This window comes from Sardina pilchardus, chromosome 4 (genome assembly GCF_963854185.1).
Source record: "Sardina pilchardus chromosome 4, fSarPil1.1, whole genome shotgun sequence".
NCBI lineage: Eukaryota > Metazoa > Chordata > Actinopteri > Clupeiformes > Clupeidae > Sardina > Sardina pilchardus.
Genome location: NC_084997.1, coordinates 19,962,760 through 19,989,565, shown reverse-complemented (window position 1 = coordinate 19,989,565; position 26,806 = coordinate 19,962,760). Strand labels below are relative to the sequence as shown.

General features: G+C 44.9%; 3 protein-coding genes across 6 annotated transcripts in view; all 3 read right to left on the bottom strand.

Annotated features, from left to right (window-relative positions):
* Positions 1–21: 21 nt before the first annotated feature.
* hsd3b1 (hydroxy-delta-5-steroid dehydrogenase, 3 beta- and steroid delta-isomerase 1) lies at positions 22–3,780 on the bottom strand. Its single transcript, XM_062534469.1, has 3 exons — positions 3,009–3,780; positions 1,807–1,971; positions 22–1,524 (listed from the first exon to the last, which is right to left on the bottom strand). The coding sequence occupies exons 1-3, from the start codon at positions 3,157–3,159 to the stop codon at positions 716–718; spliced, it is 1,125 nt and encodes a 374-aa protein (XP_062390453.1). The 5' UTR covers positions 3,160–3,780; the 3' UTR covers positions 22–715.
* A 481-nt stretch (positions 3,781–4,261) lies between these two features.
* Positions 4,262–14,647, bottom strand: si:rp71-68n21.9 (kelch-like protein 9). 2 transcript variants are annotated; one of them, XM_062534467.1, is made up of 8 exons: positions 14,350–14,647; positions 13,440–13,606; positions 12,714–13,014; positions 12,087–12,219; positions 11,467–11,663; positions 9,899–10,901; positions 9,268–9,381; positions 4,262–6,583 (listed from the first exon to the last, which is right to left on the bottom strand). In XM_062534467.1, the coding sequence occupies exons 2-8, from the start codon at positions 13,442–13,444 to the stop codon at positions 6,087–6,089; spliced, it is 2,250 nt and encodes a 749-aa protein (XP_062390451.1). In that variant the 5' UTR covers positions 13,445–13,606; positions 14,350–14,647; the 3' UTR covers positions 4,262–6,086. The 2 variants fall into 2 exon arrangements, with proteins under 2 accessions (XP_062390451.1, XP_062390452.1); XM_062534468.1 differs by having other exon boundaries at positions 12,714–13,008.
* Positions 14,648–16,265: 1,618 nt separating this feature from the next.
* Positions 16,266–26,806, bottom strand: part of hao2 (hydroxyacid oxidase 2 (long chain)) — a 22,282-nt gene continuing 11,741 nt past the window's right edge. For 2 of the 3 annotated variants that reach the window (XM_062534464.1, XM_062534465.1), the window contains 7 exons: positions 24,423–24,575; positions 23,906–24,057; positions 23,024–23,307; positions 20,618–20,836; positions 19,282–19,440; positions 17,484–17,553; positions 16,266–17,361 (listed from right to left, as the gene is read on the bottom strand). In XM_062534464.1, the coding sequence (XP_062390448.1) occupies positions 17,306–17,361; positions 17,484–17,553; positions 19,282–19,440; positions 20,618–20,836; positions 23,024–23,307; positions 23,906–24,057; positions 24,423–24,575 (1,093 nt within the window). In that variant the 3' untranslated portion in view covers positions 16,266–17,305. Of the gene's footprint in view, positions 17,362–17,483; positions 17,554–19,281; positions 19,441–20,617; positions 20,837–23,023; positions 23,308–23,905; positions 24,058–24,422; positions 24,576–25,125; positions 25,351–26,806 lie in introns of those variants that run through there. The other variant, XM_062534466.1, reaches the window with a different exon arrangement.

The window sequence follows — 26,806 nt, the reverse complement described above, 5'->3', positions numbered from 1 at the left end:
TCTAGACAAAATGTGTAAATTATTGCAAATTGGTTTATTATCAACACATCCTCTTAAAATAATATTCAATAGCATTCAAAATAAAAGTCTTACAATAGAATCATAGAATAAAATCACATTTTGTAAAATTACACTTTGTTTTCAAGTGAATGTTGAGGTTTAGAGAAGAACCTACAGTCCACTCCTTTCCAGCCATGGCCATCTCAGTGATTTACTACTAGCCTGGCTCACGACAATATGACAATATGACAATATGTTCCCCTTACACACCAGGGAGACAAGCCCAACCAGCGATGGGAGGGGTCGACTTTTTTCAAAAAAGGAAATGGCTGTGGTGAATGGTAGTAGCAACACATAAAAATTGCAGTCAGAAGAATGTGTAAATATATCTAGGCCTACAGCCGGACTGCCGAGGACTGTTGATGCAGTTTATTGTCGATTTATTAAGTTTAGGCAAAATAGGAAGTAATGTTAGGAAATGTGATAGGTTGATCATGTGATTGAAATCATTGATCCGGCCTAACCAAAGTTAACACAAAGTCTACGCCGGCCTGATGCTAGAGTTGGAAACGTCAATCCCCAATAATGAAAGGCCAGACTCTCTTCACAAAGCGAATGAGTGTGGTTTTACCAGGGTAACTCCTTTCAGTGAAATCTATCAGAAAATGTTTTCTACCCACTCAGACTCCCTCATTTCCTTTCTACCATCTAGAAATCATTTGGCTTTGACTTGGGCTCTCTCCTTGGCCAGCATTAAGGCCAGCCAATCAGTGGTGGTCTTGCGCGCCTCCTCCCAACTATATCGGGGTGTGTACCCCAAATCCCTCTTGGCCTTCTGGTAGGAGAACGAGAAGGGCGTGTACAGCATGGTCAGCAGCTGCCTGTTCAGGGGCGGAGCGAACTGCACGAAGGGGCGGAGGACCGTCTGCAGCATCTCCATCAGGAAGCAGACGACGTAGAGCACGGGGAACGGGAGCGCCGGCCGCTCCTGGATCCCGAATCCCAGCGGCGCCAGCACGGCGTGGTTGAAGTCCGAGTAGCTGACCGGCGGCGTGTCGTCCGCCACGTAGTACACGTTCCCGCCGACCGCCGCCCTCGTGCGCGGGTCGCGGAGCGCCCGGGCGGCCTGGAGGTGCGCGGCGGCCACGTTGCCCACGTAGACGGGGTTGACGAGCGCGCGGCGCGGCGACGCCCGCAGGAGCACGTGGCCGTTGCGGATGCCGTCGCGCATGTGGCCCAGCGTGAAGCGGCAGCCGGCGCCGTAGATGTACATGGGCCGCAGGGCGCAGGTGGCCAGGCGGCCCCCGTTGCGGAGCACCTCGCCCTGGGCGCGGAGGCACAGGTCCTCGGCCTCCTTCTTGGTGCGGCTGTAGGGGAACCTCAGGCAGGCGGAGTACGGCGTGTCCTCGTCGCCGTTGACCACGGGGTCGCCGCGGGGGTTGGGGCCGGCCACCTCGATGCTGCTCGTGTAGATGAGCGAGCAGACGTTCTCCTGGACGCACGCTTCCAGAAGCATCTGGGTCCCTGAGACGAGAGATTGACAAGACTAACCATGACGCTCTCCGCAGTATTGAAAAGTAGCCATAAAGAAAAGTGCTCTAGAATTAGTGGGATAAAAAAAACACAGTTGGCACTAAAAAAATAATAAATGAACATAAAAACTGCTTTATATCTTGGCGATACAAATTGCTCAGAGAACAAGTTTCATGTTTTCATGTGATTTCGTGGTCTGGTGCTGGCAGTTATTGCATTCCCTAGCTTTCCAGATGTTGCCTGTGGAAATATCTGGCACTTGTGCTGCAGTACCTTTGACATTGACCCCGTGGAGTTCACTGTACTTCAGTGCTCCTATGACGTCGATGAGGGAGACCGTGTGGAAAACGATGGATGCGCCCCGACAGGCTCTCCTCAGGAGATCAGCGTCCCTGATGTCTCCCTCAAACACGCTCACTGTCGTCTCACCCCTTTTACCTGAAGGCATTCACACATTGGTTAGTCATTAATCAACTAGATAATCCAATCTATTAATCCAGTCCATGTGAGATTGATCATAATGTATGTTCAGTTGTAGTATCTTTCCTAGAGGAGCAAGATGTAAATGTAAGCTGGACACGGACCTATAGGGAAAACAGCAGGCTGTAAATAGCCAGAATACAAATAAGGCTCAGAGTCAAGAGATGAGAGACGCACAGGAGCTTCTGTTCAGAATGTACACTTAACCACTTATGGAACTTAAGGAATAAACCGTATACTTTGGGACTGGTATAGTCACTCTAAATTAGCATCTCTTTCTAACAACCATGCTATATATATCAACATGAAACTTTTGTTGAATGACATCTTCATAGAAAAGCATATTTTCACATGTTTTTTTTCTGTTCTACACCATTAATTCAGGTATAACCTAATGTGTTTCCTCCAGCTGGTGACCCAGTTGAAGCCTCGAAACCCCCGATTCATGCCATTTCCCAACACCTGTGGGAGTGGCCAGGCTTAGTGTGCCAGTTGACAGAATGAGTCATTAAGGCCACACTCGGCAACTAGCCAATCTCCTTTCAGCCATCGATAGAGATCAGGAATGTGAAAGTTCTGAATGAACTCTCCAAATTAAGGGCACTTGGAAGAGGTCATGTCCTTTAAATCAGGATGGAGTGTTGGAGATGAGCACTCTTACTCCAGCTACTTTTAAGGAGCTAGGCTATAGTATGTATATGCATGCACATTGAAACCAAAGTTTCAAAAATATATATATATTTTTTCATTTTTAAAATGAGATCTTGAGTCCTAGCAAGGTAACTCATGATGACTCACACGCACGCACGCACGCACGCACGCACACAGACACACACACACACACACACACACACACACACACACACACACACACAAATGTACTTACAGGAACATCTAAACACATCTAACAAACACACAGTCTTCAGGACACAAATATGAGCATTGTTTATGAGCTTTCACAATAGAATCTACCCCCCAGAACAGAGGCAGTTTACCTTCCAGGTCCTGTATGAGTTCCGGTTGGACGCTCCTGTCCAGCAGTCGGATCTCAGCCAGCTTCTCCTCCTCCAGGAGTAGCTTCACCAGGTGCTGCCCCAGGAATCCGCAAGCTCCCGTCACCACACACACGTCTCCTGACAACGACATGGCTGTATGTCCGTCTATTGTCCTCACACACACACACACACACACAACCCTGCAGATGTTCTTGTCTGTTCTGAAAACAGTGTGCCTCCTCTTGAGACTGGATCCTAGTAAGTCCACTTTGAAAACGGATTGTATCCTATCGGGACGGTCTACTCCGAGAGAAGACTCCTTTTGATACCGTGTCCTTGTCTACTGTGAAAGATGACTACCTCCTGTTGAGACTGGACTCTTCAATTAGGTTGAATGCAGCCTATTAGTGCTGTCTGAAGCAATTCCTTGGGTATGAGAAGACACCTGAGGGCATGGAAATCTCCGTCAGGACTGACGGGCAGACAGGATGTTGGGTATTTATGCAAAGGCATCTGCCAAGGACAGCCCCGAAACCGCTGGACTGGAAGGAACTGCTGAAAACAAATTGTCTGCTGAAAACAAATTGTCTGCCTGACTGGGCATATGAGTCAATCAGCCTATTATCTCCACACACAGTGAGAACTGTTTCTTCTTTTCTTCTGTTAAATGGAGCGTACTCTGTGTGTACATAAAATCTCCATGATATGACTGCCGCATAATGTTGCCTCCTACTATGTGCTGAGAACAAAGTACTTTGTAGGCCTAAACTGTTGAATTGCTTTCAGAGGTGGAAAATTCCAGCTTTAGTGAGTAAAAGTCTGATCATGTATCGGTTCTGTGCACTTAGCACTGATCTCATCAATTAGCTGCTCTACCTAGCTGAAGAGTTGTGCTAATTAGAATGAATGGTTGGTACAGACATGTGGTAGGACTAGGAGTTTTCCACCTCTGATTGCATTGTTATCAATGGATCATTAAGGGCAGAACATGTGAGACGTGGCGTTGGAGGAGTGGGAGGTGAAGCGGACATGAGAGGCATAATTTACATGTTGAGCCCAGGAGGTACCTTATAGGCTACCGTGTGTGTATAGCCTGCTGTATGGCTATAGTTTGAGGTGCCTATTCGAACCAACACTGCTGAATTCAGTGTATATTCCGCTTGCTTTGTTACTACTAAAACAGACATTTCCTTTCACAGTACCTTTGAACCTTAACGGGCCATTCCAGTCTGAGTGAAATGAAAACTGAAATGATTGCATGCACAACAGGCTCACATCTTTACTAAAATCCATCCTTTCACATTTTTTGCAACAATGTAATTTTATAACAAACATTTTAACATAAATCAGTAAAAGTAATATTCATTAACCAGGCACCATATACAATATTGTACTATGCAAGATAATCTGATATTCATACATATCAGATTATCTTGTACAGTTGACTTCTAGAGTCCTGTGGCTCAGCTGCCCCATGAGAAGATGAGTTTGACTAGCTTGTTTAGACTAGCTCCACACTTTAGCCTTGAGCCTACAGATCACTGGCATCGAGCTGGCATGTGCAAACCTTGACAGAGAGTTGTTTGACGCATGACTTGTTTTAACAGCTAATCTGGAGGACAGTGAGTGATTCCTCACACTTCAAGGGAAATAAGAGAGAGAGAGAGAGAGAGAAAGAAAGAAAGAAAGAAAGAAAGAAAGAATGAGAAAGAAATTTATGAAAAGGTTTCAGTCAAATAAACAAAGATATTGATTGATTCACAATTTCAGGTTTGTTGTTGGAAGTTGGGGGTAAGATATCAAACTGCAAAGAAATGAGGTCTCTAACTCTGTAATCACTAACTTTAAATAAGATTTTTGACCGAGAGATACACTGTATTAGCCTGGTCCTACCAAACTCTTGTACATATTTCATTATGGCCACTTTGACCCTTTTGGATTGGACCTGCACATTTTTGGCTTGAAAAAACCTGCAGACCCAGACGTCGTACTGAAGGGAAATGAAAATTGAACGGAAGTAGGATGCGGAGCCAGGCTAACGCAGTATGTGTGTGTATGTTTGTTTTCACATCTACATTTGTTTGATCTTTTATTAAAAAATACAAACAGTGCAAACAAATGTCTTCAAAAATATAAAAAAATACTTCAAACATTTTGGAAAAATACACACAAACCATGTTAAACTAAGTATCAATGTCCTTGTCATAAGGCTATAAACAAGCTTATATCACAGAAAACAATCTGTCGATTTTTAGGCCATCACAGTTTGATCAGAGTCAACCAAGGCAAAGAGCAGGTTTCACTTCACGTTTCGAATAGCACGCTTGCAGAAGAACAGAGAACAGACGCTGCAGTAGTGATATGACTGTAACACCGCTACGAGACTAAACATGAATTCACTGTGTTTCTTACAGTTTCTTACAGTTTTTTACAGAGGACACCTACGAGGGGCATGAGTACGGTAAAAGTGAAACCCACAGTGAGTGCAGGTAATGTACAGTATAGGGCTAAAGATAACATGTTCTGTCTCGTATCAGCGTAATTGGGCTGATACTAAGAACAAAGATCATTCCCAGCAATAAAAAAACAACATTATACAGACTGCATTTGTGATAGACACCCACGCCATCCTCCCCAGACAGTTTTCGTGCTGACTGGACTTCCAACTTAGGAGCACAACACAATGTGAAACCAAATGGCCGCCCATTTCACCCATGTATGGGCTGAGAATGTCTGTCAGCCTCAACCTTTGTTCAGTGTGACGCTTTGGTAAGATTCTCGAATGAATAGAAATCATTTGCACTGGCTTTGCATTGTACAGCACTGCCGTTTTCAACTGGTACAAATCTGAAAATTAGCTTTGAACTCACACAAAAAGGCCCATAGGCTTTCAGATTCAGATTTGCTGGTTTGGGACATTTTATCCCCCCCCCCAAAAAAAAGTGTCACCACAGTTTGAATGACAGCAGTCAATGTGATTGTCCACCTTCAAAAGATCTCAACTTCTACACTCTGAAACCATGGCTGATATTTCCCAGGCCCAGACACTTGACCCCTCCCGCACACGCACACCCCCGCTCAGTTCTTGGTGTCCAGTAGAGGGCACTCTTGTATCTGGGCCTCGGCGGCGGGCCCCTGGGGCCGGTGCACGGTCATGGTGCACGCCCGGATGCCCCCGAGCGGCTCCAGCACGTTGAAGGCGTGGTCCCATTCGTCGCCCTCGGGGTCGTAGCGCTGCACGATGTCCACCATGCAGCGGCTGTTCCACGAGTAGCCCCCCACCACGTAGATGCGGCCCTCGAAGACGGCCACGCCGACGTCGCTCTGTCCCCGCGGCATGGCCGCCACCGCGGTCCACTGGTCGCTGGCCGGGCTGTAGTACTCGCAGCCCAGCACGTCGTCGTAGTCGTTGGCGCCGCGGAAGTGGTTGCCGCCCATGACGTAGAGGCGGTCGCCCAGCGTGCACATGCAGTGCAGCCCCCGCAGGTCCATCATGTCCGCACGCCGACTCCAGAGGTCACAGTCGGGGTCGTAGCACCACATCTCCTTCTGGAAGGTGTCCTTGGTAATGCCCCCTAGTGGTGAGGAAGAGAAAGAATTGAGTTAATTTGTGCTCCACACATCCAAGTAAACAAGTTGTGTGTGTAGTGGTACGTTTGTTTGTAGCCTGGGTGCCATCCGAACTTAGCCCTGCCCACAACATTTGAGGTCGGGAAGTTCAGTCTGGCGTTGTTCCGTAGTGGCGCAACTATGCTCGACCCAGAGCTGTTCAGACCAATCAAATTGTCAGGGCGGGCTTTATACGATGACAGACAGATGAGCAACAGTGCCTTGTCTATCACATCATCTGAGCATGCTTTAGGTTGATTTTGTTTGCAATAGAAACGCTATGGCTACAATTCCATACTATTTACATGCAGTTTGACCTTGCATTTACACGAAAACGGAGGTTTTATCACTGATTATCACACCATTATTTCTGAAAACTTGGGCCAAAGTGGATATGTGGGAAAACTCCGGTTTCACTTTCATCAAGGTAAAACAGTGTGTTTGTGCGACATGTTGTTCCCTCGGTTGTTTGCTCGTCTCTGTTTGCTCGTCTCTGTTTGCTCGTTGGGTTTGCGACACCCTTCCCTAGTTGTTCATAGCATCGGTATGAACGAACGGAATTGAATATAAACAAAAAAAAAACAAAGGAGGAGAAATATGAGCTATTGTAAGCTATTTCTTTGCTCTGTTTGGCTAGGTCTACCCAATGAGTGCAGAGTTTAATTTGGGTTTTTTTCAATGACTGCATGAAAATGCAGCTACATGTTAATACAGCTATGTTGTAATCATTGCTGCATATTATTATGGCAATATGAATGATTGAAAATGAGTTCACTAGTTCATATCATCTTGAGCTATGGGTTCAGTTAGATCATGCCTAATTTAACCATGCAGAAACAATGTTTGCATACTAATACAATAAACAGAAATGTAAAGTGGCCAACTAATTAACATCAGTTAAACTGACAACATTTGCTCTCAAAAGTGAGTCATTCTCAATAGGCTACATGCAGACACATTGTGGTTTACCAGGTGGGGATTTACTGAAATTTGTTCTCTACATTTATTTTTAACAGTGTAGCATCTTCATCTGAAATAGACTAGGCTGTAATCTGTAAAACACCTAGAACAATCTGTTACTGTATTTTAGTCTAAGCATCTCACATACCCTGTGTCTGTTTTCAAGATCAGAATCTTCAATCGAGAATAGAAAAATAACATCACCGAAAAGCAGAAGTGAGACTGACGTCAAAGCGTAATAAGAATACCACTGAACTACAACAATCCTCCTAATAATATTTATAGTATGAAAGCTTATTCACAGAATTTAGAATAACGTCCAATGGGTTTGAGTTATGAAGAATAAAGTTGTCATTAAATTGTTCTAGGCCTCTAGCGGTGGCCACCTATTGGCTCTTGCTCAGCCTTTGCGGTGATTATGGTATTGCAATGGCAGCTGCCAAGTATTCACGTTCCTAGTGGTCAGGCATTTAGATAAACATTTCCAATGGTGAGGTAGGCTATTCAAATAACTCCAGCGGCCAGCTAAACAACGTTTCCAGTGGCCAGGTACTGAAAGTGGGCCACATCGTGTTTCCACAGTGGTCAGACAAAGTAACCGTTTTCTCTGAAATATGAAGTGAGAGGCGGAAAAAGTGATGCAGGGGAGGTGGGCTGTGTTGTGGGCAGCCTGCAGGTCCCTGTAGCCTCAGATCCTCCTCCCCCCTCCTCCCTCCTCCCCCCTCCTCCCTCACTCCTCCCCCCGGGCCCCTAGTCGCTCTGAGAGTCCCTGTACAGCAGTGAGCAGGAAGGATGTGGCCAGATGGCACAAGTGGCTGACCTGGTCTGAGAAAAACTGCCTGCTCTGTCAGAGAGACAACAAGCATCCTGCCGAGGCTTCTCTCAGTGGTTCAAACTGAGCTTCTTCTCAAGTCAGTGGGGTTGCCACATTTACAGTAGCCTACAGTACATTACAAGATGGCACTGACAAGTTTGAGTCTGAAGTCTGAGAGACATGTTTCTACAAAGTGCAAGGGGATTGTTTAAATGTTCTTCTTTCCGAAAGGCCTGGTTTTGCTTGTTTGTTTCTTTCGACTTGGCTTGGCTTACAGTAGCAGTCACAAACCAGTTCAGTTTACAGTCCTGAGATGTGGGTGTCTTGTTTTCAAAACCACAGATGAGTTGCAGTGACCCATTTTGAGTGAACACGTCTTTGGCCTTCCTGACTGACTGACCGCTGTCACCACATAGATTTTGTCACAAGGCTCAATCTGAGAAAGGTCGTTGCATGCTTACATGTTGTTACCCAGGAGAATGTTCTAGAATGGGGCCATTGTTTGGACCAAATTCCCTTGAACACTACTGAACTGAGAATTGGTTCAGTGGGGAAGACAGGATTAAGACACAAAACGACAAAACAAGCTTTGTTTGTCTGACTTAAAACTGACCTATGAAGGGTTACACTTACTTGAGGGTATCTGACATAAGAGTGACATGGCACTGTCATGAACATGTCAGAAACATTATAAACAAGTCATAAATATTTATGGCATAACACTGTCATTAAGTATCATTCAGTTTTTATCATAGCAAGTTAGGGTTAGGGTAAAGGTTAGGGTTCAAGTAAATGAAGTAAAAACTCTCAATAAACAATCTGAGGGAGATTGAGACAGATGAGTGATTATGAGTGATTAGTATCGAGATCACTCACCTGAGACATACATCAGACCTGCGTGGACTGCTCCAGCATGGCCATAATGGGGTTCAACCATCGGCTGCACAAAGGTCCACTCATTTTTGTTGAGGCTGTAGCACTCCACCGAACCTGGGAATCAAAGTGACATTAGCAAGGATTTTATGAATTTTAATGGGGTTCCTCATTCAACTGCTGAACGTGTACTCAGAGGAGTTCTTGAATTTCCCCTTGGGGATCAATAAAGTATCCATCATAAACTCAGCAGTTTAGGCAGTTTTAAAATGCCAGCTGTTCTTAATCTTGTACGTTTATGTGAGGGTGTCATTGGAAGGTTGAAGATAGGACACCACGCGATGTCAAGAGGCACCCACAGAACACAATGAACAACATTATTAGACGGTTGGAAAGTTCCAGTATTATATTCTTTCATGGAGCCCAACATTTGTAACTGCCCTGGTTACTTACTGACATTTTACTCACTGACATATTTACTGACATTCACCGGGTTTCCCAGATTCGTTAAGAAGCTCTTAAGTGCTAAGAACTGCTTAGGAGCGCTCTAAGAACATTCTTATGAAGAAGAATCAGTTATCACTTAAGAGCTTCTTAACGAATCTGGGAAACGCGGCCATTGATAGCTACTCACCGATCTCCCCGGTGGCGTTGCGGCCTCCGACGGCGTACAGTTTCCCGCTGAGCGCGCTCAGGTGGAAGAAGGTCCTCTTCTCGTTGAGCGAGGCCACCTGGAGCCAGCGGTCGAAGCGCGGGTCGTAGCGGTAGGCGCTGTCCACCGCCGTCTTGCCCTTGGTGTCGTACGTGCTCTGGCCCCCGACGATGAACAGGAAGCCCCCGAGCAGCGCCACGCCGTGCTGGTAGCGCGGCACCTCCATCGGCTGCAGCGCCCGCCAGCTTCCGCTCGCGCCTCCTCCTCCTCCTCCTCCTCCTCCTCCCGCCACCTCACCGAAGCCGCAGACGTCTCCCCTCCCCCCCGCTCCGTCGTCCTCCCCCCTCCTCGCGCCCTCGGGCTCCTCGTAGAAGCGCAGCTCGCGGCTGACCACCAGCTGGTGGCGCATGACGCCGCCGAGCGCGAGCAGCCGCACGGCGTCGGAGCGGATGCGCGTGCGCTCGGTCTGCAGCACCGGCTGCATGAAGGGCAGCATCTGGTAGTTGCTGGCCTCCAGGAGCAGGTTGACGCACGCCGTGTCCGAGCGCATCAGCGGCGGCCCCCGCGGCGGCGCGTCAGCTTTAGCATTAGCGTTAGCTTTAGCATTAGCGTTAGCCGCGGCGGCGGACCCAGCGCCGGTGCTCTCGCTCTGGTCCTGTTCCTGGGAGATCTGGAGCAGCTCGGAGGGGCTCATGAGGGGGAAGCGGATGTGGCGCAGCAGGGTGTAGGCGGACGGGTGGCGGGTGGGCGGGTCGTGGGCGATCCAGGTGCGGGCCGCGCGGTACAGCTCCATCTCCGAGAGGCCCTTGAGGCCGTCGCTGGCGAGCGCGTGCGCCATGCTGGACTCGGAGAGCTGCAGGAAGTGTCCGCTCTGCACCAGCTCCCGGAAGTTGTCCCGCACGAAGTCGCCGACGTGGGTCTGGACATCCTCCAGGAGCAGGTCTGTGGCTATTCGCTCCACCTCTACGCAGTTTTCAATGGTGATCTGCCAAAACACACACACACACACACACACACACACACACACACAGACACACACACACACACACACACACACACACAGACACACACACACACACACACACACACACACACACACACACACACACAGACACACACACACACACACACACACACACACACAGACACACACACACACACACACACACACACACACACACACACACACAACAACAACACTCAGTATTACACACAACAATGTATTCATTATTATAAATAAATCCTGAAATGTGTCTGCCATGACTGTGAGTGTGGTGGTCCCCCAACAGTCATAGGACATACAGTAAGTCCCCTTAAGTCCTCTCTAACAACAAAACAGTCAAAAGGTGTTGTGTGGGGATAATGGGAGGTCCTGACTAAGGTATAGAAACAAACATAAGTGTGTACATGCTTTATTTTATGCTTTAACTTTATGCTTTAGCAAGACCTGCAGCAAGGCAAACACCTCAACACATGTTCTCTCACCAACAGAACCCCCCCCCCCCCCCCCCCCTCTCTCTCTCTCTCTCTCTCTCTCTCTCTCCACTCACCTCGCTGCTGAGCAGCTGGTTGCAGAAGTCCAGCACGGGTAGGACCTGTAGGAAGCTGGCCGCCTCCAGAGTGTCCTGCAGGCTGCCCACACTCAGGTCCAGTCGCGACGTGTAGATGAAGTCGATTATGTTCTTCAGCCCCGCGCTGCTCACACCGTGAAGCTTAATCTCCTTCAGCTCCTGCTCTCGCATTCCGCCTAGGGGTGGGGGGTCAGGAAGGAAAATCGAGGCGCAAAGCATGGAAAAGAATGAGCGAGGATCATGGGAGAATGTTCTAAGCGAGTAAGTTTGTAATTAGTAGTTAGTAGCTACAAACATTACTATGAGAATTATTCTATCATTAATTAACAGCTACATCAACCCATTGCATTGATATAATGCTTTCTCTAGGGAGCCATATTATAGGATATAATAAATTAATATTTAATAATTAATAGTGAATTAATGAATAATGAAGATAAACCATTAGACGAGCTTCCTCTTAAAATATACTAGATTATTTCTTTTTTTAAAGCGTTTGAAGTTTGTATTCATTCATCCTGGCTATGAAGCCGTCACTATCTGAGTTCAACAGAGCTTTGTGGTACTAGCTGTGTGAACACACGGCCTTGGGCTCCCACCTGTGAACATGGCTTTGAAGTAGTCACTGGCGGAGGCCATGATGGCTCTGTGCACAGGAAAGGTCTTGCTGCTGTCTCCTGGCACCAGGGTCACATCACACAGCGTCTCATCACATCGGAAAGAGTTCAAACCCTTGCCAGAGAAAAAACACAAAATGAAAATGATTTTTTGGTTGAAGTGCTCAGGCAGAAGGACTTGTCTGCCTGTTCACTCAACTCTTACATGTTGTCCTAACTGCATGCGATGAGATGGAGCATTAGTGACAAAATCAGTTTGACCACGCTCCACAATTTAGTATTGCACAGGTTACAGTTTTTGCACATATTTTTATGTGTAAATACCGTAATGAGTACTGTACTGTAGAACCAAAAAATGTGTAAATACCGTAATGAGTACTGTACTGTAGAACCAAAAAAGGTCTATTGCATGCTTCACATGGCACCCCTAAATGGTTCTTTGAACCATTTTGAAGGATTCATCAAAGGAACCCCTAAGGGCTCTTGAAAAATGCATGGTTCTATACAGCACCCCAAAACCCCTTTTTTAAGTGTACACAAGGTGTGTCCAAACAAATCCTCAACTTTGGTTTTATAGGGCCTTTGTGCTGCAGGCAGTTCAAAGTGTACCTGTAAGATGGCATTGCCGTGGGTCTCACACAGGAACTCTCTCTTCAGGGGTCGGGGAGGGAGGCTCGGTTTGGGGGCCTCTACTGGTTTGGGGGCCACTACGGGCGGTTTGGGTGCTGCCTCTGGGGCCTTCTGGGCTGCCTCGGCTGGTTTAGGGGCCACCTCCGGGGGCCGGGGGGTCGGTGCGGCGGGCGTGGGGGGTTTGTCGGCCTGAGGCGGGGGCCTCGGAGGATCCCTGTTCTGGTGGCGGCTGCCGAGTCGCGAAAGACGCCGGTGTAGCTTCCCTTCCTCCCCACTGTTTCTTAAACACAGAGCAGAACATGAAACTATGTCGTGGCCACGCTAAAGTGGGCCATGTGAGAGGACGTTGAGCTGTGTCAGATCATTATTGTGAACTGTGCTGAAGTGCGGTGAGCTCGGAAATCATCAATCTATCAATAAAGCTGAACCAGCATTAACAGCAGGTACGCAACACACTTTTTCATCAGTTGGACAGCAATTTCGAAATCTCCAGCTCTGTCGACATGCTCAAGAGTCTGTCAACACTATGTCTCTGTCAACTGTCAACAGTTCAGATGTGTATGTGTGTGTGTGTGTGTGTGTTTGTGTATGTGTGTGCGTACAAGTTTCAGTTCATTCTCAATAATAACAATGTCTATTTTTCAGACGTTACATAACAGTGAGATACAGATGACGAAGGAAGATGACAGCACATGGCACTCTTACCCCATGGTGTCAGGTGCAAGTTGACGTTGGGCACTCACGCACACCTTCAGCGAGACTATAGACTCTCAAAGAACAATGTCTCCGTAGAAATGACTCTCATCGACTTCTTGAAGTCTGACACCATCCAAAGCCACTCCTTTCACAGTGTGGAGCGATCATATAAACTCCTGTCACGGAGATGAAGGGAAATGAAACAGTACTGGGTCGTCATCATCACATGGCATGATGATTGGCTTGATGATGCACATGACGGGCACACACACACACACACACACACACACACACACACACACACTCACACACACACACACACACACACACAAGCACTAATCAGAGAAACGTGTGCAGGTGCATCCTCAACAGCGAGGATGTGGGTAGCCCCTGGTTGCAAAAATGGCGCACACAGCCATGTCACACGTCAATCTCCCAACTGCACATCTTTTTCCTGGTTGTTGATGTTTTTGCTCCAGTAAGTTCAAAGGAGTTGGTTCTAAAACTACACTCAGGACTACACAAGTGTGAGGAGTCACTGTTGCCTGAACCTCATGTGCAGTCTTTACATTACAACAAAGTCCATTACTGTTTTTTTACAAACAAAGCCATGAAACATTCTAAAAGACAGAAATGCTCCTGTGGTCATCTACTGTAGGTCTTTTCCTCTGAATGGCATTGAAATGATAGACACTTGCACACTCTGAGCAGATTACTCATAAACATGGAAGGCCAGTTGAAGTGACACTTTTTACGAGATTACAGAAAATCCCTATAGATTACCATTTATCTCTACATCAGTATACACTGTACACAACAGACTTAGTAGGCCAAGGCCTATTAAGAACAATGCCTCTGTAGTACATCTAGAATTGGTTCAAGTTGGCTGCGTATTTTGTTCAACCACGGGAGAACTTACCAAAAGATGCTTTCACGAGACGCCTGCGTGTGTATTCGTGTGTCTTCGCAGCACAACAGGCGGCTACTGAAACCTCAGGCAGAGTTACATCGAGATGTCCCTCACACGCACACCGCACGTCAGACCGTGCACACACACACATGTTTTGCTCTGCTTAGGGAGTTTACTGAGACCTCAGTGACTTCCTGTGCTAGTTCTTCATTTTTCTCTCTCTCTCTCATCTCCCACCTTCTTTCTCTTTCTCTCTCTTTGACTCGGTCTCTATAACCTTTTCTCTTTTCTCGTATTGATACGCACTCACACACATACACACACACCCCCACACCCACACACTGTAAACATTCTGTGAGCTCGCCACACTCCAAACGGCTTGATTGTGAAACCAGGGCCCAGGAAGCGTTTCAGAGACCATAACAGTAGGCTATGACTTCCTCTCAGCTTGTGTAAGTTGTGTAGCTCGTTGAACATAAGTGATGTGTTCACCCTCTGGACAGTTAGAGCAAGGATTTCGAAAGGCTTCAAGTGAGCTTCAAGCTACAGCCTACCTTAAATAAAGGGAGTTGAAATAGGACTGTACAGTACCACGTATAGCTAAACTATCTCATGTACACATTATACAGCCATACACACACACACACACACACACACACACAGACACACAAACAACCACAATCTGTTCACTAGCTCACTATCTATCTGTCTGTTTGTTGTTGTCATGTCTCTTGTCACAGTTTGAGGCTTTCTTTGTCGCAGATAAGCAGAAGAGAACCTTTTTAAAGTGTCTGTTTGCAAATAGTGTAGTATGGTCTCTATGTTTCAGACATCTGACAAGAGGCCAAACTCTGCCAAACATAGCTTATGTGCTGTACTCTCTACTTGGGGCCAACATGGCCAGATATTGACACTTACTATAATGTAATTAAAAAGCTCTATGTAAGACTTAGCCTATATATATATATATATATATATATATATATATAAAATAAAAATTCGATGGACTTAATAAAATACTATCATGGTTCACCCCAGCTGTCACATCAACACAACAATGGGTAGGCCATTACAGGAGTACCAGTATAGAGAGGTCCTTGTCAGTAATAAATAAAACTCAAGCCTCTACAGTCGGTGAATGAAGTGCACTCATCATATCTCTAACTAACCTTCCGAATTCTAACATGTTGGTCCAAATGTAATCTTCATGCATGTGTTTAGCTCTGCCTACTGTATGTGAACATAGTTTCTGTCATGAGATTCTTTCATGTGATTTTGACATGTGACTTTTCGAGAGCATGCCTTGACCCCAGTAAAACTCCGAAGATTTCCTTACGACTAAATTTAGTCTCAGACTGAGAAATTATTTGAAAATTCATATGGTTTAAGGCCAGCATAACTTCATTAATTGACCAGGCAAGAGATTCTGTTCAGCATCGCAATATTTTGCACGCAATTGTATTGATACAGTAGCTCAAAGTATCGCAATACTTAATTATACAATTCAATAATCTATTTTACTTTTATTTGGGTCGAGTTTACTCAGGTTTACTCTGATAACATTACATTTAGAATAAAAATAGCTTTGCAAAACACAATACTCCGTCTTCTTTCACATCGAAAGTGTGGGCGTACAGTATTTTGGTTTTCAACAACATAGTGTTAGTAAGGCCGAATATTAAGGACTTTGACATGCACCATGCCATGACAAAGTGAATTGAACAGTGTTATTTTCCTTATTTTTTGTAATGCCTTTGAATAATATGGGAGATGTGAATATCAATATATTGCAGAATCGAAATCACAATTGTTGCATCACAATATGTTAAAAATCCTAATATTGCATCATGGCCTAAATATCGTAATAGCATCAAATCATCACATTTTTACCAATTCCCACCCCTACAAGAGATACGACTGTAGCATGTGCTGTAAAATATATTTAATATGATTTATTCATATAATCTCATGGTGTCTTCAAGATACAAAATCATATCACACCACCATTTCAAGATGAGGGACTGAGAACTCTGCAAACAAACAGTAGTGTTGAGTCATCCAATCAGGCGTACTGTGCCGAGTCCCTGGTGCCTCTCTCACATAACAGCTCATTGATGGTGAGTAAATTGCACACTCACCATCAGTGTGCAATTCTCACAAGCTCAGATGAAAGTTCTCATGATTCTTTGGTTCTTGTAGTTCCTCATCGGGGGGCCAAAATGGTGCCTAAAATGAGTGCCTTAGGCGATGCATCTCTGTCTCCTGGTCTCAATGTGCCCCCCAACCCCATGCCCAGACTCTTACGAAATCATTGTATTTTCTGCCAGCCCACAAACTCACACTCATGTCATGCACACACACACACACACACACACACACACATGCACGCACACGCACGCACACACACAAGGCCTATTTTGAATGACAGGCAAAGTGCAAAGTCTTAAGTCTAACCAATGCTATTTCAATAACTAGGTAGAAAACAATTTGCTAATTTAACAGAATGAGCAAGATCTGAACCGTCAACACTGAGGGGTTTGCTCAAAGCGTGCCACACGACAGCTATAGTTCAAGCACGAATGCACTTTACTTATTGATAGACTTTCCACTTTGCTTAGCATTTAAATTAGAGCCCACAGTCACAACCTCTGCTGCCCAGGGAGGCGAGAGAAAAAGGATAAAAAAAGAAAAAACACCACAAAGAGGAAGATGGTGATGTGTGCTTGATTAGCTGGTGTGAAAATAACTATGGCAAATCCAGCCAGTAATTCCCAGGGATTGACTATCACCAGTGATATAATTTCAATACCGGCCAATTAAGGCTGAACTCATGCTTGGCTAGTCTGTAGCCACCCGCTTGCATAGGTGAAAGGCTTTAGCCTTTAAGAGCATTAGGTCAGTGATCGCTACCGTTGACACGGTCTGTTTAACCCAGTCTCGCTGTCTCAGTCTAGAGTGCCTGGGGTCAAAGTTTGGAGAACTGAATCAGATTCCTGTTGATCTCGGCAACGTTTCTGCAACCTGAGGGGGAAGGAATGTACACGAGAGAGTGAGACTGAGAAAGGGTCAATAAGGCTTTGCTGTCGTTCGCACAGAGTTCATGAGTGGTCATGAGAGGTCACGACAGGGTCAACAGCACTCACCTGACAGCGCCATCGAGAGGCGGAACTCATCGTTCAGGATCTGCAGCACCTCGCGGACTCCTTCCTCACCCTGAACAAAACACAATAAATAAATAAATAAAGAGCTATTTTCCATTTCTATTTTTCAAATTTAGTAAACAAGTAATTTCGGCAAAACTGTAATTGGGTTATTGTTATTTGACGTATCTAATTAATCAAAACAACACAGCTGGACTTTTATTGATATTACCCGAAATACACAATTAAATAACATGTTTTCAAAAATGGATTTATAGCATTTTGGAAAAGAGCTCTTCAAATACTACTGAAACACTTCCAAGCTTACTACACACCACAGAGTCAAATACGCATCATAAGGAAACAGTCCAACTCACTAATCAAAACAAGTATGAACACAATGACAAAATAAAATGCTGTCGTGCTACATCATCGATTGTGCTTCCCCCTCGATAAGAGACAGAAGACCGAAAGAGAGTACAGTATCGTCAACATAAAACTAATTAAATTTTTGCATGGACAGTGAAGGATATGTTTTTGATGGGCCTCTAAAATTTAGTGTTTTGTTTACTGACTTGAATTGTTTTACCGTCTACTAACTTGGGAAGGCTTTTCATATTTATTGATTTTTGTTTGTTTCATGTTAAGCCATTTTTCATTCCTTTAAAAGTATGAAACACTTGAAAAACAATTTCAAGAGGAAGGCAGGCAAAGTTGGCATCTCAATCATGCAGAAGTGGCAGAGCAATAGGTAACCACAAACTCTACCACAACGCCAGTATTTTGAGAACTTCTTCGTTAACAGCTACGTGGTGAAGTTTTGCGAAATGCCCCAAAGAATTTGTGGTTATATCTATGTTATGCTGACAACAGCTGCAGTCTTAACTGTACATTTCCAGCCTGGTTTCAGTCTGCATAGTTGCAAAAGGCTGCTAGTCTAAGTTAGAGAAGCAGCAGTTTGACCACAGGAAGATGAGGGAGGAGGTCTGGCCTGAACACACACACACACACATGCATAAAAATACACACATCTCATATTACTCATAGTAACACAAAACACACCCAACTCCTAACCACAACACACAAATGCAATTGACACACACACACACACACACACACACACACACACACACACACACACACACACACACACACACACACACACACACACACACACACACACACACACACACACACACACACACACACACACACACACACACACACACACACACACACACACACACACACACACACACACACACACACACACACACACACACACACACACACACACACACACACACACACACACACGTAGGCAAATGGTCAAGGCTGGAGCAAAAATTCAAACTCCAAAACACACTCATAACACACTTCTCTCCACCTGTGCGAACACACACACACACACACACACACACACACACACACACACACACACACACACACACACACACACACACACACACACACACACACACACACACACACACACACACACACACACACACACACACACACACACACACACACACATATACACACACACACACACACACACACACGTAGCCAAATGGTCAAGGCTGGAGCAAAAATTCAAACTCAAAAACACACTCATAACACACTTCTCTCCACCTGTGCGAACACACACACACACACACACACACACACACACACACACACACACACACACACACACACACACACACACACACACACACACACACACACACACACACACACACACACACACACACACACACACACACACACACACACACACACACACACACACACACACCTTATAAGCCAGGCCCCAGACAGCAGGCCGTCCGATGAACACACACTTGGCTCCGAGCGCCACGGCCTTGAGCACATCACTGCCTGTGCGGATCCCACCGTCCATGTAGACCTCGATCCTGCCCTGCACCGTGTCCACTATCTCTGACAGGCAGTCTATCTGATAAACACAGAGAGGGGGAGAGAGAGCACGGTGAAGGCCAGACACACACACACACGCACACACATACTTTCTCTCTGTCTCACAGACACACAGGCTTACACTCACACACATTCTCACAGGCACACCCACACGTACAAGCACACTCTCTCTCTCTCCCTCTTTCTCTCTCTCTCTCTCTCACACACACACACACACACACAACTGAAGACACAACACTAACACAGAAAACCCTTACGGCCTTGAGCAGGAGACATGACTGATAGGGTTGTTTCCATTCTAGTGATGATGATGAGTGGTCCGGTTCCAGCCTTGACACCCCACTGCTCTGATTCCTGGTACACTACTATGCACGACTAGCCTATGAGAGTTCTGAAGCTTGGGGAACTTCTTGAATTTCCTCTTGGGGATCAATAAAGTATCTATTTATCTATCTACATCTAATTTTGTTATTGACCTGTTTGATTACATCTTAGTCCCTTAGTAGTCCCTTAATGTCAATATACCAAGAATAAACCATGTGGGTTTGAACAGAGTTGTCAAGGATTTTTACAATAAAATCCAATCCAATGTTTTCCTTGAGGTCTGCCATTCAGGCAATGGGTGAACCTACAGTACAGTACACCTGCTTAGCTACAGTGGATTGCTGTCTTGCCACATGCCAGCTGTCTGGTCACTGCCAAACCTGCACTCTATGCAAACTATGCACTTCCATCTACTGTGTCTTTTGATTACTACTCTGGCTGGGACTTCAACTCTGCACTTAAAGGGATATTACACCATTTGGGGAATTAAGCTCATTTTCCACCTCCCCTTGAGCAAAACAATTGATGTTTACTTTTTTCCTGTTCATCCAGCCGTTCTGTGAGTCTGGCGATACAACTTTTAGTTCCAGCCTAGCATAGATCATTGATCACTCACAGAACGGCTGGATGAACGGGAAACAGGTAAATATCAATTTAGCTTAATTTCCCAAATGGTGGAATATCCCTTTAAATTTCTGCACGGTCATCCTCTACGTGCTCGGCCTTTTGTGGTGTTAGCATGGTGGAATTGACTGTTGTACTAAGGTCTCCCTTTGCAACGTCGCTTGAATGCCTTAAAGTCGCCTTAGATAAAAAAATGTCAGCTAAATAAATGTAACGTAAACGTAATCCCTGACTCGCCAGTCCCTTACAGTAGCCGGTCCGCCGTCCAGCTGGCGCCCGCCGTGATTGGACACGATGATGCCCTGGACGCCGTGCTCCACAGCCAGCTCGGCGTCCTCCTTGGTCAGGATGCCCTTGATGATAATGGGCAGCCTTGTGAGCGACTGCAGCCAGTACACCTCCTTCCAGCTGATGGACGGGTCCAGCGTGTGGGCGGGGATGCCGTACTCCTCCGGGCCCGCGCTCACCTGCAGGGGGCAACATAGAGCCTCAGACTGACACGGGACGAGAGTTTACAGAGCACACACCCACGATGGAGACGGATACAGAAGACAAGGTGTAGATCAAAGGTCAAAGGTCAAGGCAATGCATGTACACTTATGAATAAATACACCAAATACAAAAAAAAATATTATCATCATCATTATTATTAGTATTAGTGATTCCAAAAAAGTTGAGACACTACGTAAAATATGAATATTAACAGAATGCTATGATTTGCATTTTAGTCAAAACATTTTTTCCACATCTAGAGTCTTATAGAAAACGGTCCAATCATGCAGAGAACATGTCTGTCTTCCACCCTAAACTTGGGCTGGATAGTGATAACATTTTTCAAGATAGTAATGCTCAAATCTGGCCTCCAAGATCAGGGCCCATAATCACAAAGAATTTTAAGGCTAAAAGTAACTCCTAACTGGCAAATTTAGGAGAAACTCCTAAAAATAATGGGCGTGTCACTCCAAACTTTTTTTCACTAAAAGTAATGATACAGAAGCAAGGGTGACACAAATATATGAAAACACTGGAATTTAGCAAAAATATTTTACAGGCCTTAGTTTTGGGACCTAAATATAAGGTAGACAAACTTTGAGCAAAATCTGAGACGGTGCAGCAACCATTTTCTTGGATTCTGTCTGATTTCACATGGAGTCACTCATATGTTCACTTTGAATCTGATGCCAGTAATCTGCCTCAAGAAAGTTGGGACAGGGGCATATTGAATCATCCCTTCTTTTCACAACAGGGTGTAAATGTTTGGGAACTGAAGAGAGCAGGTGCTGGAGTTCTGAGAAATAAATGTTGTTCCACTCTTGCCCAATATAGCATTCCAGTCTGGGGTCTTCATAATCATGTGTACCCGATGTAAAAGGGCAGGGCTGCAGGAAGGCCTTTTTAGCACCAGGACTCCACTATGGAGGCATAATGTTATGTGATATGTGTAATATGCAGATAGGCATGGCTTTCCTGAAACATCCAAGGTCTTTCCTGAAAAAGATGCTGTTTGGATGGCTTGTTTGGATCAGTCCCCTCCTACTTATGAAAATGCGCCTTAAGTTCTCCCGTTCTACTTGGAAACAAGTATTTCCAGTAATAGATAGTTTGAATGTTGATGAATGTTGTTTAACTGTTTTTTTTGGGTCTAAGTTGTCAACTTTGTCCAACTGCCTCCCATCTTAAAGGGATATTCCGCCATTTGTGGAATTACGCTCATTTTCCACCTTCCCTCGAGCAAAACAATCGATATTTACCTTGTTCCCGTTCATCCAGCCATTCTGTGAGTCTGGCGATACAACTTTTAGCTTCAGCCTAGCATAGATCATTGAATCGGATTAGACCATTAGCTTCTCGCCTGCTAGCTTCATGTTTAAAAGTGACTAATATTTCTGGTAATTTTCCCATTTAAAACGTGTGTCCTCTCAAGTTAGAAAGTGCAATAAGACCAACTGAAAATGAACCCTGCCGTTTTTCTAGGCTGATTTGACATGGAACTACATTCTCATCTGGCGTAATAATCAAGGCAACTTGCAGCTACTGGCACTACTACTGCTTGATGTCTATGGGGACTATTTTCAGATGCTGCGTACGATATCACTGCGCCTATGGTATGTTTGCAAGTTGCCTTGATTATTACGCCAGATGAGAGTGTAGTTCCATGTCAAATCAGCCTAGAAAAACGCCAGGTTTCATTTTCAGTTGGTCTTATTGCACTTTCTAACTTGAGAGGAGACACGTTTTAAATGGGAAAATTATCAGAAATCTTAGTCACTTTTAAACATGAAGCTAGCAGGCGAGAAGCTAATGGTCTAATCCGATTCAGTGATCTATGCTAGGCTGAAGCTAAAAGTTGTATCGCCAGACTCACAGAATGGCTGGATGAACGGGAACAAGGTAAATATCGATTGTTTTGCTCGAGGGGAGGTGGAAAATGAGCGTATTTCCAAAAATGGCGGAATATCCCTTTAAATTCTATATGGTTGTTGTTGTTTGTAGTGTAGTTATGTTGTGTGCATTGCTGTCTGTCTTACACACTCTTCTTAAAAGAGCTTCTTAATCTAGGTGAGTTTTATTTCCAGTTAAAATGATGTTATCATACTAAAAATACTACTATTAGGTGGTTTTAAAATGAATTTTGTTGTGTTTTTCATCTTTACCTGGAAGACCCCATCAAAGTTCTTAACCTTGAGGTGGGGCGGGAGCTTGAACTGGTTGCGGATGTCATTGCGGCGTTTCCCGGTGTAGGGCACGTCCACGGTGAGCACCAGAGCCTTGTAGCCCAGCGCCTCCACGCGGTGCACGATCTGCTCCGACAGCTTGCGGTCGCGGTACACGTACAGCTGGAACCAGCGGTAGCCGTTGGGCGCCGCCGCCACAATCTCCTCCACCGAGCAGGTCGAGTAGGTGCTGGTGATGTAGCATGTGTTCACCGCCTCCGTAGCTGGTGGAGAGAGAGAGAGAGAGAGAGAGAGAGACATAGTCATACAGATAGAGATAGAGAGAGAAGCAGTTAAAAAAGGGTAGGGCAAGGCAAGTGTATCTATATTATAGCCCGGTACATTTCAAACACATTTCAATGCACTTTACATAAATAAAAGGACAAAAGACATAATATTGGAGTAAGGAAGAGTAATGAAGCATGTCAAAGTTAGAACAACAGTAAATGAGAGAACAGGGCAGGAGTTAGAGAGCTCTTCACACTGTTAAAAGTGTAATGAACATCTCAGTAACATTTCCATTAGGTCTTACATTCCCATCTAGTGGTAAGAAAATCTACTGCAGAGTGAAACGGCATAATCCTATGTAACTGACAACAACAAAAATATCCTTATGCATGGGGCATATGATTAAATGCATATGGTGTATGATGTATGAAAAGATCTTATGTATGAGGAAAAAAAGAAGAAAATTAATTGTAAATTGTTCTCAGGATGTGGACAGTATGGAAGAATAGGACGTATCTAAATGAATCTATATGGCATGAGCAATGACTTGAGAGACTGGCATTTCCAGTGCTACTGGAGATCTGCTGTACTGACCCCTTGCTGTTGCCATCTCCCCCTCGTGCCAGGCCAGGCAATGGAAGGCGGTCGGGGCGATGCCCACAGGAAAGCTGATCTCCGTGCCCAGCACCGTGGTCCGCGTGTCACTTACCGACACGTCCCGTAAAATCCGTGGCCGCAGGCGGATTCTGAGGAGGCGGAGGAAGTTGGAGTGTCAGAGGGGAAAAGATTAATGTTTCATCCATTTTAACCCTTAGGTCTCTTTCTGTTGCTTTAAGGGGTTCTGACCTTGGACTAACTGTATTTGAGTCATTGTCTATTGCCAGTTAGATCACTAACGTCTAATTGATTAATTGAATTGGTGCCCTAATGGTAATTGCATAATGTACAGAAAGCAACACCTATATGATAAACAGAGCTGTGTGTGAGAACACTCATGTTTGCACAAAAATATATGAATGCCAAGCACAATACACTTTCAAAATGGGTCAGCTCTTTCCTGAGATGGAGAATGTGCTGTTGATGGATTGTGGCCTCAGGTTGTCTTGCTTACCGTTTGAAGGCCAGCAGGTTGTCATCCCTTGTGCAGCACTCGTCTGCTCCGGCGGCGTAGTAGTCCCAGGTGGCCTTGGAGAGATGCCCCTTAGCATACTCCTCGAAGTCCGTCAGACAGACCATAGACATTTCTGCACAACGCGACCCGTCTCTTCGCGACAGAAAAAAAAAAAAAACACAGACCAGCAAGTTGCCTTGTCACCAGCCAACAACATCAAAGTCCCTATCAAGGCTGAGAAAACCTGACTTGAATTATGGCCAATAAAAAGCGATCAAAACACCTTTCCTACATTCTATTGCATTAGGCTTAGGCTATTGACAAGAGTAGCCTAACGCATTTGCCTGATCTTGCTCTACGACAGACATTTTTTTGTAAAAAACGCCGATTCACCAGGGTTTCACAATAATTCACCCAATGCAATATCTAACGATCAAAATGTGTCGGCGTTTCACTAATGGCAAACACACGAGTTTGCTTTAACACATTTAAAACAAATTGCGTTTTATAAATCACGGCAACTGCAATCGCATAGGCTGCACCTTTTGGGAGATTACACTGAAAATCCAATGACACATAGGCTAAAGCCTGTAACTTCAGAAAATCGTCACTGTCAAAAATAGTGTAATTATACCTACAGTACAAGCGAAACAAAATATCACTGTCACTGGAAGTCTAGCTCTTCAAAATGAATGTTGCTTACCAGCACGTGAGTTGGAAACGGGAAAGATTCGGTATCGGGTTCTCTCAGGAATCACACACGGCAAAGAAAACAAAACAAGTAGCGTCGCGTCGCGCCACTTTTATGACGCAAAAGCAGCGAGAGAAATTTATTTTGGATGACCTTTCTAAGTTGCAACGGTGTAACGGTGCAAGGTAGGCCTAATCTGTTGATTAAACTTCTTAAAGAAACCTTAGCTTAGAGTATAAACGTATGAGTATGAAATGTATGAACTATGGACTTCGTGATTCATTAACTTATTCGAAGAATTGTGTTCAAACTCAGGCCAAATATTTGACAGACCTGAAAATGCTTTCAGTTTGAAGTAGCCTATTCAGGCTGAAAAGGCTATTCTGTTACCCGACAAGTGCCTATTGCTTTTTCCACAGGTTTCAAAGTAAATGCAAGTGAATACAATGCATCAATCATTTTAATGTGCAGTTAAAAAATCTAAGCTTCATGAGCACTCTGTACTCTAAGAGCATTGCAACTGTCTGCTGCAGATCTGGGAAATATCTGTGTCCAAGAGAGATGCTGCAGGGGCCCATTGTAGAGGAGTGCTTTTGTGAAATGGATGGATGAAACTAACTCAGAGATTAACACTAACAGTACGACCCTTCGTTGACCCCCTAGTCCTTATTGTTTTTACACTGGCTGGAAATGTGCTGATGAGTGTGCGTAGCCTGCGTGTGTGTGTGTGTGTGTGTGTGTGTGTGTGTGTTTACCCACATGCCACACATTACAGTGAGTGTCATTCCAGCGTTTGGAGCCTTTCTACAGTAACAGATGCTTCTCTGGTCATGTGACGGCTCTGGCAACTGCCGAAAGCCTGGGCACACTTTGCCATAAAAGTCCAGGGTTAACGTTAAAGCCTAATGTCTATCACTGGACAGGTGGATGATTAATGAATAGCATTAACAGAGACGGCAAGCCAGAACAACATCAACCCTCGATCCATTCTACAAAAAAGCTATCACTAGGAAATACTGCACTGCGTATCTATGGGGTTGCAGCAGGACCAGTTCACAATTCCAAGGGACCTGCTCTGGCAAGGGCTCCCATAGAACACCCCCAGTATTGTTATTATTGTGAGGGACCAAATGTTAGATTTGTCAATAGGGTCTTTCATTTCTTGCAGCGATGCTGGCCAGACATAAGCAGTTAAGAAGACATTTTTCTTGCAATTTTCATTATGTCAAAATAATTTACATTGTGGGACGCATAGACTTGAGAAGTTAGAATAATGACGAAAGCATCAAATCTGCTGTCATTGAAATCATAGAAAAGTTATCTTAAAAAATCAGAGACCATGAGAGGATAATTTACAGTATCAGCTTAGTCAGTGCATAAATTCACTTTTAGAGAGAGCACAGGAAGTAATGTAAAATTGTACATGGCCCAATGAGAAATCTGTTGCTCGTTCACCAGTCCTGAAGCCAAATGTCCCTTTGAATAGGTGTATTCTTAGATTAAAGTAACACAGCATTACTATATTTAGTCTACAGAAGTGTCTTATCTGACGGACATAGTCAGGAAATATGAGCCTATTGAAAACATTCAGCCTTGTGTCTACTTTGCACCTTACCCTACCGTGGATTATGCATAACTCGGCACGGTAGCGGTACGGTACGTAATGCAGTATGGGATTAAGTGACTGAACAGT